The 12,029-nt window shown below is 44.9% G+C and overlaps 1 protein-coding gene across 1 annotated transcript in view; it reads right to left on the reverse strand.

Annotated features, from left to right (window-relative positions):
* The window catches only part of DOCK2 (dedicator of cytokinesis 2), a 419,219-nt gene extending 409,112 nt beyond the window's left edge, over positions 1–10,107 (reverse strand). The window contains exon 1 of the mRNA XM_045901591.3: positions 9,995–10,107. Coding sequence (XP_045757547.1) covers positions 9,995–10,037 — 43 coding nt within the window. The 5' untranslated portion in view covers positions 10,038–10,107. The remainder of the gene's footprint in view (positions 1–9,994) is intronic.
* Positions 10,108–12,029: the final 1,922 nt, after the last annotated feature.

Consider the following 12,029-nt stretch of genomic DNA (forward strand, 5'->3'; position numbering starts at 1 on the left):
GAGGCTGCAAGAAAATATAAGGGTGATGGCAGAGCTATGGCAACATGAAACAAAAGATGCACCCATGCCCAACCTGTGAAATGGGGACATTAGTAGTAATAACGGTGTTGTTTGATGCCTCAAGCAAAAAGAAGAAAGAGAGATTACTACTGGGTTTTAAGCTTCCTGAGGGCAAGGACTGTATTTTTATCAGGATCAGCTCAGGACCATCACTTAGTACAGGCTTATTGAATTTAATTGATATGAATAAACAATAAAAACAGTTTTCCTGGGGTGCCTGGGTGGCTCAATTGGTTGAGTCCACCTCTTGATTTGGCTCAGGTCATAATCTCAGGGTCATGAGGTTGAGCCCCACGTTGGACTCCATACTCAGTGCAGAGTCTGCATAAGATTCTCGCCCTCTCCCTCTGCCCCCTCCCCTGCTTGTGTACACACTCTCTCTCTTGCACTCTCTCTAAAATAAATAACTAAATCTTAAAAAAAAAAACACTTTTCTTGGGATGCCTGGGTGATTCAGTCGGTTAAGCATCTGCCTTCAGCTCAGGTCATGATCCCAGGGGCATGAGATGGAGCCCCATGTCAGGTTCCCTGTTCAGTGGAGAACCTGCTTCTCCCTTTCCCTCTGCCAACCCCACCCCCAGCTCTCTATCACTCTCTCTCTCTCTCTCTCAAATAAATAAATAAAATCTTTTAAAAAAATAGCTTTCTTGTTCTTCACAGTTCCCAAAACCAAAAATCTACACCTTGGGCAGAATGCCTTAGCTGTGTCTATTGTATTGGTTTATGAAATAATAACTGAGTACTTTTATCAGGCCCTTACTTAACTCACTTCCATGAACAGGCCTTGATGAAATTGAAATGCAAAACTGCTCAAGTGCAAATTTGCAAGAAGAGAGTGTATAGCTTCCACTGGATTCCCAAGGGGTTCCAGGTTACAATAACACTCAGTTTCTCTGATGTACCATGTTCCTGCTAGTCCCTTACAGCTGGATGACTCAGACTTGACCCCAAAACACAGTTCTGCCCTCAGACAATATGCTATCCAGTGAGAGAGATGACTTGTGGTTACATAACTAAAAGACAAAGTGCAAAATGAGTCTTCAGTAAAACAGAAGAGGTACCTCCAAGATTGAAGTGTAAGAAAACTGTCTGAAAGTGGTTGCATTTCAGTGAGACCTTGAAGGTCTCAGCTCCCCACAGTTTCCTCATCTGTGAAAGGATGATAAAAGTACACACCTCTTAGGGTGCTTAAACATGGTACCGCAAATGTTCTGCAAAGGTCCCATGATGAAAAAAAGTGAGGCAATGTTATTATTTATGACAAGGTGGATGAGAACTCAAATCAAGAGTTTAATGAAGGAAGTCCCGTATGCAATTCCACTCTTCCAGCTGCTCACACCAAAAACCCTGGAGTCACTCCTGATTCCTCTCTTTCTTTCATTCCCAATTCCAATCCATGAAGAAAATCCCATTTGTTCCACCTACAACACACACATCCAGAATCTAGGCACATCTCACCTCCTTCATTGCTGCCCCCTGGTGTGGGCCACCACCATTTCCTGCCAGGGTCATTGAAGTAGTTGCCTAGCTGGTCTCCCTGCTTTCACATTTAAGTATCCATAAAACAGAATAATCTGCTAAACCAACATAGAACATTCTGCCATTCTACTGAAAACCCTACAATGCCCCATCCCCTCCCATTTAGAGTAAAAGCTCTAGTCATTACGTGCACCAGGCTCTACTCACTACAACCTCCCCTTGGAGAATTCATTTCCTACTCTTCTGCCCCTTGCTTGCTCTCCTCCAGCAGCCACACAGACTCCCACACATTAGAGAGACTTCCTCTTCAGGACATTTGCATTGGCTGTTTATTCTACCCAGAACATTCTTTCCTGAGACAACTCCCTACTGCTACCACCCAGTGAGGCAAACAGCAAAATGCCACTTCCCCAAGCAAACCCTCTGGGTTCAGCTGGCACTATGTATGTCCTTGTGCCACAACCCAACATGCCGATCATGGTGTCTCAGGCCTGGCATTGCCACCACTCAATCCAATCCAAACTCACATCAATTAAATGAAGTAGGAAGAAAGGAGAAATTGCCTATTAAAGGGAACATTTGTAGAGTCTCTACCCAGATTCCTCTGGAGTTGGATGGTGATAAGCATTATCATTTCCCATTTGCAGAACATTTGCTGCAAAACACAGACTGTGGCACCCATGTGTAACTGACTATTAAATTAAAGGTTTGTAAGCTTTAACAAACAAACACACAAACAAAAGTCCAAAGGTCCAAGAATTAGAATATTATGGTGATTACATTGCCAGTCTCAACATACAGCAGCAATATAAGGATGCTGATCTCAGGAAAAAACAGAGCTTAGCAAACACAGTTTGTTAAGGCTTATTCAAATACAAACATTAAGGTTGGGAACAAGATGGCCACTAACTGGTGAGGATCTCACAAGCCTAGGGGTTAGGACAATCTCCTTATGTGGACTCGAAGAGCCAACCCAGCAGCCACTTCTAAACAATCCCAAATTGCTGAAGCATTAGAAAGTTGGAGGCCTTATTTCACTTAGCGTAATCCCCTCCAGTTCCATCCATGTTTATTCAAATGATGCGTATTCATCCTTTCTGATGGCTGAGTAATTTTCCATCATATATATGGACCACATCTTCTTCATTCATCTGTTGAAGGGCATCTTGGCTCCTTCCACACTTTGGCTATTGTGGACATTGCTGCTATGAACATTGGGGTGCATGTGTCCCTTCTTTTCACTACATCTGTATCTTTGGGGTAAATAAGTCAAGCAGAGAAAGACAACTACCATATGGTTTCACTTATATGTGGAACATAAGGAATAGCATGGAGGACATTAGGAGAAGGAAGGGAAAAATGAAGGGGGGAATCAGAGGGGGAGATGAACCATGAGAGACTATGGACTCTGGGAAACAAACTGAGGGTTTCAGAGGGGAGGGGGTTGGGGGAATGGGTTAGCCCGGTGATGGGTATTAAGGAGGGCACATATTTCAATGAGCACTGGGTGTTACACGCAAACAATGAATGATGGAACACTACATCAAAAACTAGTGAAGTACTATATGGTGACTAACATAACAAAAAAAAAAAAAAAAAAAGAAAAAAAGAAAATGGGAGGCCAGGCACCTAAGAATTGGTAGTAGGATGGAATCAGGTTTCCAATACATCTTTGTTTGTTTCACCAGACGAATTTCTGGGGACCAGTCCAAAGATATAGTTGGCCTCCTTAACAAAGATGCATGTACTAAGATCCCTCCAAGTATTTCCTTTGGAATTCTTTTCCCCATTGCCCCTTAGAGGCCTTCCCAGACCATCCAATTTAAGAGCCCTCCTTCCAATATTCTCATTCATGGAACAAATTTTTATTACAATGGCATATATCATAATTATATGCTTATTGATTTGTCTACACAGTCCTTTTTTGTCTTCCCCACTAGACTATAAGCTCCAACAGTGTGGGAACCATATTGGCCTAATTCCAGTAATTTCAGTATCTAGCATAGTGCCTGACATAGGAAATGCTGAACAAATATTTAAGAAATAAATGAAGAGTGAATGAGTAAATGGAGTAAATGAGTGAACAAGTTAGTGAGTGAACAATGTTCTCTATCCTTCCTCCTTGATTATTACCTTGGGCAACAAGAGCAGTATAACTGGACCCTTTGTAGTAGAGATCTTCCCTGAGTGTGTTTGGGATGCATGTTTTACTCATGCTTCCTACTCAAAGCATCTGTGCCCACCCATGGCTCCTGCTAGATGAGAGCAAGCCTTGTGTCCCCACGCCATAACCACAGTGTATTGGACCAGTTAGGAGCAGCCCCTTGAACAGAGTGGGGCCCACTTCTGGGTTGGCAATGGCCTCTGATCTGAGTGGCCTTTCTTGAAAATGTGAGTCAGTTCATTCAGACTTCTCTCTCAGAACTTTGAACAAATAAATGCAGAGAGAAGATTTGGTGGGTACTTGAACTGCAAAGTCATGCAGAGTTGGGGTGGGTGGCATGCTGGGGCCACTATTATGGTGTTATCAGAATATTGAAGTTATGAAGGAGTGATGGAATTAGAAGGAGTTGGTTAGGAGAGCAAGGAGAACTGATGTGTTAAGAGAAGCTGGGTTGTCATGAGAAGGAAGGCAGAGGTTTCCAGGGCTGCCTTCATTCAGGCCCTTCTGGAGGCCTGCCTTTCAGGTTTCTTGGATTTCTGTTTGATTTCGCCTGATCCTAAAAATAAACCACTCTCCTCCTCACATACACATACACACCACATACCTTTTAACTGAACCAGTTTGAATGGATTTTTTCTTTAATAAGAGTCTGTGTTGCAAGAGACTCAAGCGCCCACTGCCCACTCCAAATCTGTCCATTTGGGCATGGACAAGCTCTGTCCAGGGTCCTGCACTGCAACAGCACCACCTGCATTCCCAAATGTGGAGGTGGTCTCAGATTCATCTGTATTCCCCAGGCAAGATGTGGAAAAGACCCTTTTTCTACTTTTGCAGAGCCTAATATGGTTTGCATTGTGCCCCTCCCACAAACAAAAGATGTGTTAGAGTCCTACCCCCCAGTACATCAGTGTGTGATCTTATTTGGAGATGGAGTCTTCACAGAAGTAATAAGTGAAAATGATGCCATTAGGGTGGGCCCTAATCTAAGAAGACTGGTGTCCTTATTAAAAGGGAAAATTTGGAGGAAGACACATACATGGGGAGAACACCCTGTAAGGATGGAGGTAGAGATTGAGATGATGCCTCTACAAGCTAGGGAGCACCAAGAATTGCCAGGAAGCCACCAGAAGCTAGGGAGGGGCATAGAACAGATTCCCCCTCACAGCTCTTAGAAGGCACCACAAATACTCCCCACACACAGGTACACACAGGTACACACCTATAAGCAGAGACACCTGCAGAGAGGTTTCTGGCCATCACTGAAGCTCCCACACAAATCATCCCTGGCTGGCCCAGCTTCAGGGTAAAGGAAACTTTTTTTTCTATCCTCACTCTCTGTCTGAGAAGCCTGGCCTTGAAGCCTTCTTCTACAGTCCCCAAATGTCATACCATAGGCCATGGGTCATCCTTATGGACTCAACTGTTGTCCCTGCCTAGGGTCACAAATCCATATGTCGAAGTCCCAATCCCCAGTACCTCAGAATGTAACCATATTTGGAGATCAGGGCTTTAATGTGATGAAATTAAAATGAAGCTGTTAGGGTAAGGCCAAATACAATATGACTGGCATCCTTCTAAGAGGAAGAGACACCAGGGGTGAGCATGCACAGAGATGATCCTGTGAAGACAAAGCAATGAGAAGGCAGCTCTCTGCAAGCCAAGGCCTCAGAATGAAACCAACCTACTGGCACCTTGGTCTTGGACTTCCAGACTCCAGAACTGTGAGAAAATAAATTCCTATTGTTTAAGCCACACAGCCTGTGGCACTTTCTTATGGCAGCCCTAAGCAAACTAATATATCATCCCCAATATCCGTCTTCCCCTTAGGAATGGCACTCCTAATTTTCAGCTGGGTGCATGGCTGCCTGCATTACAGACTACATTTCCTACCTACCCTTGCTAGGTTCAGTCATGTGATTAGGTTTTAGCAAACAGGTTACAAGAGGAAGTGTTAAGAGGACCTTCAGGTAAGTGTCCTTAAAGAGAAAGGCCATGCCCTTCTTGTTCCCTTCATCCTTCTTGCTGGTTGGAAGGGGGGACCTGACAGCTGGAGCCTGAGCAACTAGCGAGGTTCAGGAGGCAGAAGCCTGGTGCTAAGGAGGCAGTGCAGTAGACAATTAATTGCTCTGCCACCTCTTCGTGGACCATTTCTGGGCTTTCTATTTGAGGGAGAAATAAACTTCTAGTTTGGTTAAGCCACTGTTTTGGAGGTATTCTATCACCCATCACACTTATTCCTAACTGACACTGTTACTTATTCTTTCTACCTCCTCCTTTTCTGCTCTCCCTTCTCTCCTCCAAGGTGGAAGCTCTCATCACTGAGACTCAGAGAGGATTAAGATAGTAAAGGCCAAAGTAAATGTTAATTTTAAGTGGACTCTTCCAGGGTTAACTAATCAGGCAGTCAGGAGACAGGTAATTTTCACCCACTTCGGTTCTTGTACCTCTATGTTCAATCCCTGCCCTTCTCACAATTAATTATATTAAATTCTTACAGGTGACATGCCTGGTCAAAAATTCCCCTGTGCACAGAATGAAGTCCAAACTTACAAGGTTGGCATTCAAAGCTCTTCAAAGTCTGGCTGTAATCTACCTCTCCAAAGTTTTGTTTTTTGTTTTGTTTTATTTTGTTTTCATTACAAACATCTACTAAAACCAAAGCAGAATTTTATTGTTTGACCCAAATGCCACATACATTCCAACATGCTGCCTATTTCTATGATGTCCCCCCTCCTGGATTCCCTCCTTGTGTGGTGCAAAGGACCTGGGATCTAAAGTCAATTGAATTTAAGGCCAAGCCCAAGTATTTCTAAATTATGTGAACTCTGGGTCTTGGTTTCTTCATCTGTAAAATGGAAATAATGCCTCACAGAGATGTTCTGGAGCCAAAGACATTGCATGAGAATGGGTCTCGTAAACACAAAACACTATACTCTTGGAAGGCATAACTGTCCTGAATCTGGTGTTAGGGTGCATTACCCTGTGTTTCATTTGGCTCTGCAACTATTAGGTAACCCCTTGACCTTAGTTATTAACTTTGATTGAACCAACCACATTACTAAGTGCTTTTCATGAATTACCCCTATTAATCCTCACAACAGTCTCATGAGACCCACATTATCATTATTATACTTTATTGATGAGGAAACAGGCCCAGATTTGAAATCAGTTCTGACTTCACAGCCCAAGCTTCTAACCTTATACATATCTCCTCAAAGGCAGTCTGTGCCTTTTCTTACTTCATAGTCATACTGTTCTATCCCACTTCTGGAACTCTCTGGAATTCTAATGGATCGCATGTTAATGTTCCATCAAGGAAGGAAAAATAATCTGACAAGGCATCTATATGAAGGTCACCTGGGGCTGCCCACCAGACCACAAGATGAGAAAGAAGCCAGTGGTTCTGGTGATGAAGCGGTCTCATGTAAAGCCAGCCCATGAGACAGACAGACAGACACAAGCAGTCCTTGAGAATTAAGCCAGAAGAAGGCTGGCTAATGCTACCAGCACTGATGAGGAAACCAAATAGGAAAGCAAAGCTCAGGTTCTCCTTGTGTTTTAGGCCTGACTGGGATTCTGACGATATTCAGAGAACCCCCTAATCCTTTATATGTTCCTCTCTGTCTTCTTCCAAGCCCCCATACTCATTATCTCCAATGCTCTTCATAAAAGAACACCCTAAAATAGAAAAATTTAATACCTAGACTTACAATGAGAAAACTAGATGATAGGTCTGTCTGCAAATAGTGATTGTGTTGGAACTAAAACCCAGACTCCTTACTGTTAGGTCCCTGTTCTTTCTGTCCCATGACTCCAGTCCCCCATCTCATCATAACCTAAACTTTTCCTTTCCCTTCCATCTACCCAGGGCCTGAGAAAGAGTCCAGCATTCATCTGCAGAGAAAAGAAACCCCCTTTGATGAGCAGGCACCTTCCAAATGCTCTCTGGATCCCTAGAGGGTCATAAGCCTTCTGACCCCCTATGAAATATAATTTTCATAAGTAGGCATGAAAAATGTCAGCTATACCATCAGGTCAAGAAGCCTCCAGGCCTAGTGCCTAATGGAGTTCCCAATCCCTGACCACCTAAGTAGGATTTCCTCTGCTAGGGAGGTGGGAACACTACTCCATCCTGTAACATTGTCCCATCCTGTGATGTCATGTCCTCAACTAAACCCCCATGCAGAGGACAAGGTCTAAGAATAATAATTGATAACATCTAGTGAGGACTGCTTTGTATAATTGTCATTCTTTTTTTTAAAAAAAAGATTTTATTTATTTATTTATTTGATAGAGAGATAGCACAAGTAGGCAGAATGGCAGGCAGAGGGAGAGGGAGAAGCAGGCTCTCTGCTGAGCAGGGAGCTGGACGTGGGGCTCGATCCCAGGACTCCAGGATCATGACCTGAGCCAAAGGCAGCCGCTTAACTGACTGAGCCACCCAGGCGCCCCCATAATTGTCATTCTAAGCACTTTATGTCGATGAACTCCTTTACTTCTACAACAACCCTGGGAAGCAGGTGCTATTACTATCCCCATTATACAGACAAGGAAACAGGCCTGAAGAGAGTAAGTAACTTGTCTACGTCACAGGGCTGAAGAGTGTTAGAAACTGGAATCCAAGAACAGGCAGTCTGTCACCAGAGCCCATGATCTTCACACCACAGCACAGGGCCTTCACAGCAGGAATGCACTATAGCCTTTGGAATAAAGGGTAGGACTCTTCTGCACCACTCAATCTCCCCCATTTACTGCCCTACTTACCTGGTCTAATACTGTCTCCTGTCTGCCACCCAGGCACCTTTGCCTTTCTGTCCACCCAGACTCCCTCCACACTGGCTTCAGCACAAATCTGTTCTGGAAGGTGCTTTGGCTCCCCCTTGCCTAAGTGGAAAAAGTCTGAATTTCTTAGCCCGGCATTTATAGCCTTCCAAAATGTGACTCCAGCTTACTCTAAGCACAACCGTTCCTGTCAGGTGAAAGGAACATCTCTCTTCTTTCCTGGATATGCCCTTCGTGTCCAGCTATCATCTCTTGTACTACATTGGCCTCTCCACCTAAAATGGTCTGCCCTATTTAACAGTTCCCACCTTCCCTTGAGAAGAATTTCAGCCCAATACCCCCAGGTGGAAGGGCCAGAGTTGGAGAAGGGTCCTTGTTGGTTTTAGTTCAAACTTGTCATTTTATAGATGGAGAAACTGAGCCCCCTCAAGTGTATAGATTATTTGTTCTCTGGATGGGGACAATTTATCTTAAAATACTCCATAGTGCCTAGAGCCCAGCAAGTGAAGAGATAAATGTTGAACTCTCCAGGGCAGTGTTTCTCCAACAGTGGCCTTGGGACTCCCCGTATCTAATCTCTCTCTCTCTCTTTCTCTCTATCTTGGGGCTTGGGTCTTCCAACCTCTGACCTGTTCAATGCTCATCTTTGGGGTAGCGTCTGGTATCTGCCTGTGTAGGAAACCATGCAGCGGTTTTCAAATTTACACTTATGTTTGAAAACCACAGTGAGTCTACAGAGGCTGTACCACAGATGCCACTTAGTAGAAAGAGTCCCAGTACCTGAAGTCTCCCTTCCCCCAGCCACCACTTCCGCCCCTGAGCTTGAGGCAGAGGCTTCTGGGAGCTTAGATGGCTGAAGCTGCTGAAGCTGGCTTCTTGGATATCCCCAGATAACCTGGCAGGAGCCTTTCTCCCCAGAGGTTCTCCAGGGCTGAGTAAAGGATTCCATCCTCCAACCCCACACCCCAAGCCTGTACAGTCCTCTGGACCCTCTCTACCAAATCAGGGATCATCTGACCCAGAAGAAACAGGCAGGAGAAGCGGCAGATGGGTGTCGCCTTGGACAGGGGTGGAGGAAGGCATGCTGGGCCAGGCCTGGCTAGGCCAGGCCAGGGGAGAGGGCAGTTGTTTCTTCTATGAGGCCAATTCTGTACATGGGGCGATGGAGTCCACCCCTGGAAACACTGGGACTGTGGCACACAAAGCCACACAGGGCTGGACGCCATCTAGGAGTTGCAGAAGCGTTGGGGAGAGATAGCAGTCTGTGCCCAGTGGGAGAGGGCACCAGCTGGGCAAAGCCGACTGGGCAGGGTGCCCACTTTCCTCCCCCCCTGCCTCCTCTTCCCCGCCCAGCTGGCCCGAAGCAAGCTGAGGAAGTCACTGAGCCCAGGACCTTGGGTCAGTGCTCCCCGCCCGTGCCCGTGCTGCCGGCTGCCGCAGCATCTTCCACCGCGTGGTTCTCAGGCCACCTGCCTTTCCCCCTGCTGGGGATCCCATGCCCACACCTACCCACACCGTGTCGCTCCTTGTCAGTTTTGCGCCAGGGGGCCATGGCTGGGCCACTGGAGCTGCAGGGGCCTCCTGTCGTTCTGTGGGGAAGCAGCCAGGGGGTGGCTAGGCGCTCCACCGGGCCCCACTTCCTTCCTCTTTTCAAACTCCCTCTCAGGGCCCGCCCTCCCCTCCCCAGGGCGCCCTGCTCCTCCTCCTCCGGCCCATTGGGCTGGGGCACATTAGAAAGCTAGTGGCTAGAAGACCAGAAGGCCCCCAGCAAAGCTTGGGGGCCACCTCTAACTTGCTCCTCCCCAGGCAAGTGGGCAGAGGCCAAGCAGGTACTTGGGGCCACCCAAGCCACCACCACAAGTGCAGGAAGTTGCCGGATAACAGCCTAGTGACTGAACAGAACTCCCTCCCAAGGCTCCCAGCATGAGCTTTGATATCTGATGTGAATTCAAATCCACACTCTATTGCTTATCGGCCATGACAGTAGGACAAACTATCATTTTTCTTCTAAGATTCAGTTTTCTCATCTGTAAAATGGGATACTAGTACATACTTCATATGATTATTGTGAGGATTAGAGGAGATCATGGACACAGCAAGTGACACAAAACAGTTCAATATACACATACAGAGGGTGTCACTTGTGGTTTTTATCCTGTTGGTGCCACAGACCCATTTGAAAATCTGATAAAAGCCCAGAAAACTCTCTTCTGAAAGTACACAAGCACAGGATTTACCAACAATACCAGGAGGTAAGGGTGCTCTGAGAGCCAGCCACAGTGGCCCCCAAGAAAAGAGTCCTAGAGTTAGGCTAATGAAGGCATTTCTCAGAAAAATCTCATTTTTGCTCTGGAAACAGATGCTATCAGGAAACAAAAATGTCTCTTTGACCCATGGTGATAAGCTGAATTAAAGTCTTCCTGAATTTTCTTTATTCATAACTCTTGCTACCTCTTTCTGCCTTACACTAGAGAGTCGATAAGTCTTATTAGGCAGATTAGGCAGTATCACCGCTGACGGACAGTAGGGCAAAATACTAATTTCATGTTATCTAAAGTTCTTTCCTTTTTGGTTTTCTAGCAGCACACTTTAGGTAGTAACTTTTGTAGTGAGCAGTTGAATCAGTCAGGATTCCCCCAGAGAAACAAAACCAGTAGGAGAGGTATATAAACATGAAGAAATGTATTGCCAGGAACTGGCTTATGTGAATGTGGGGCTGATTAGGCACATCCCAGATCCTTAGGGAAGGCCATCAGGAAGTGCAGGCTAGACATTCTCAGGAGGAGCTGAAGCTGCTGTCCACACAGCTGGAATTTCTTCTTTTTTAAGGAAGGCTCATTTAAGGCCTTTCAACTGACTGAATCAGACCTACTCAGACCATTGAGGATAGTCTCCTTCGCTTAAAGTCAGCTGATTGTAGATGTTAATTACATCTACAAAATGCATCCACAGCAACACCTAGATTGGTGTTTGATTGAATAAGTCTGTAGTCTCGCCAAGTTAACTCATAAAACTAATGATCTCAGCAGTATTTCAAATCAGATTATACATCAGAGGTTGGTGAATTTCTTCTGTAAAGGATAAGATAGTAAATATTTCAGTCTTTGCAGGCCAATAGGCAAAATCAAGGATATTATGTAGGTACTTTCATAACAAGAGAGATAACAGAGTTCCACATTTTTAATTGATAAAATACAAAATCTGATATTAATAATTGAGTATATTCTTTTGTGATTAGGTCTAGTAATGAGAAAAATACATTTTGGGGGGGAGATCATATTTCACTTCACTGAGTTAAAAGTTAGTATTCCCTTTAATCAGAATTGATTGCAAATATTCATGTTAATGTTGACCCGTAATGAAATTTTACAGTTTTCATCTTAGAAAATGTCTTTTCCCACAGGTGGTATGTAGTGAAGAATTAATCTTGCTCAATAAGAAGTCTGATATTTGTCCTCAGCTACTGGGAATTGGTCTTAGGCCCTTGGAATATCATGAATGCCTAGGAAACTTAGGTCACACAGAGCAGTCTAAAAATATGATT

Source organism: Mirounga angustirostris, unplaced genomic scaffold (assembly GCF_029215605.1).
Source record: "Mirounga angustirostris isolate CCGP_5_RB_7025 unplaced genomic scaffold, mMirAng1.0.hap1 SCAF_7, whole genome shotgun sequence".
NCBI lineage: Eukaryota > Metazoa > Chordata > Mammalia > Carnivora > Phocidae > Mirounga > Mirounga angustirostris.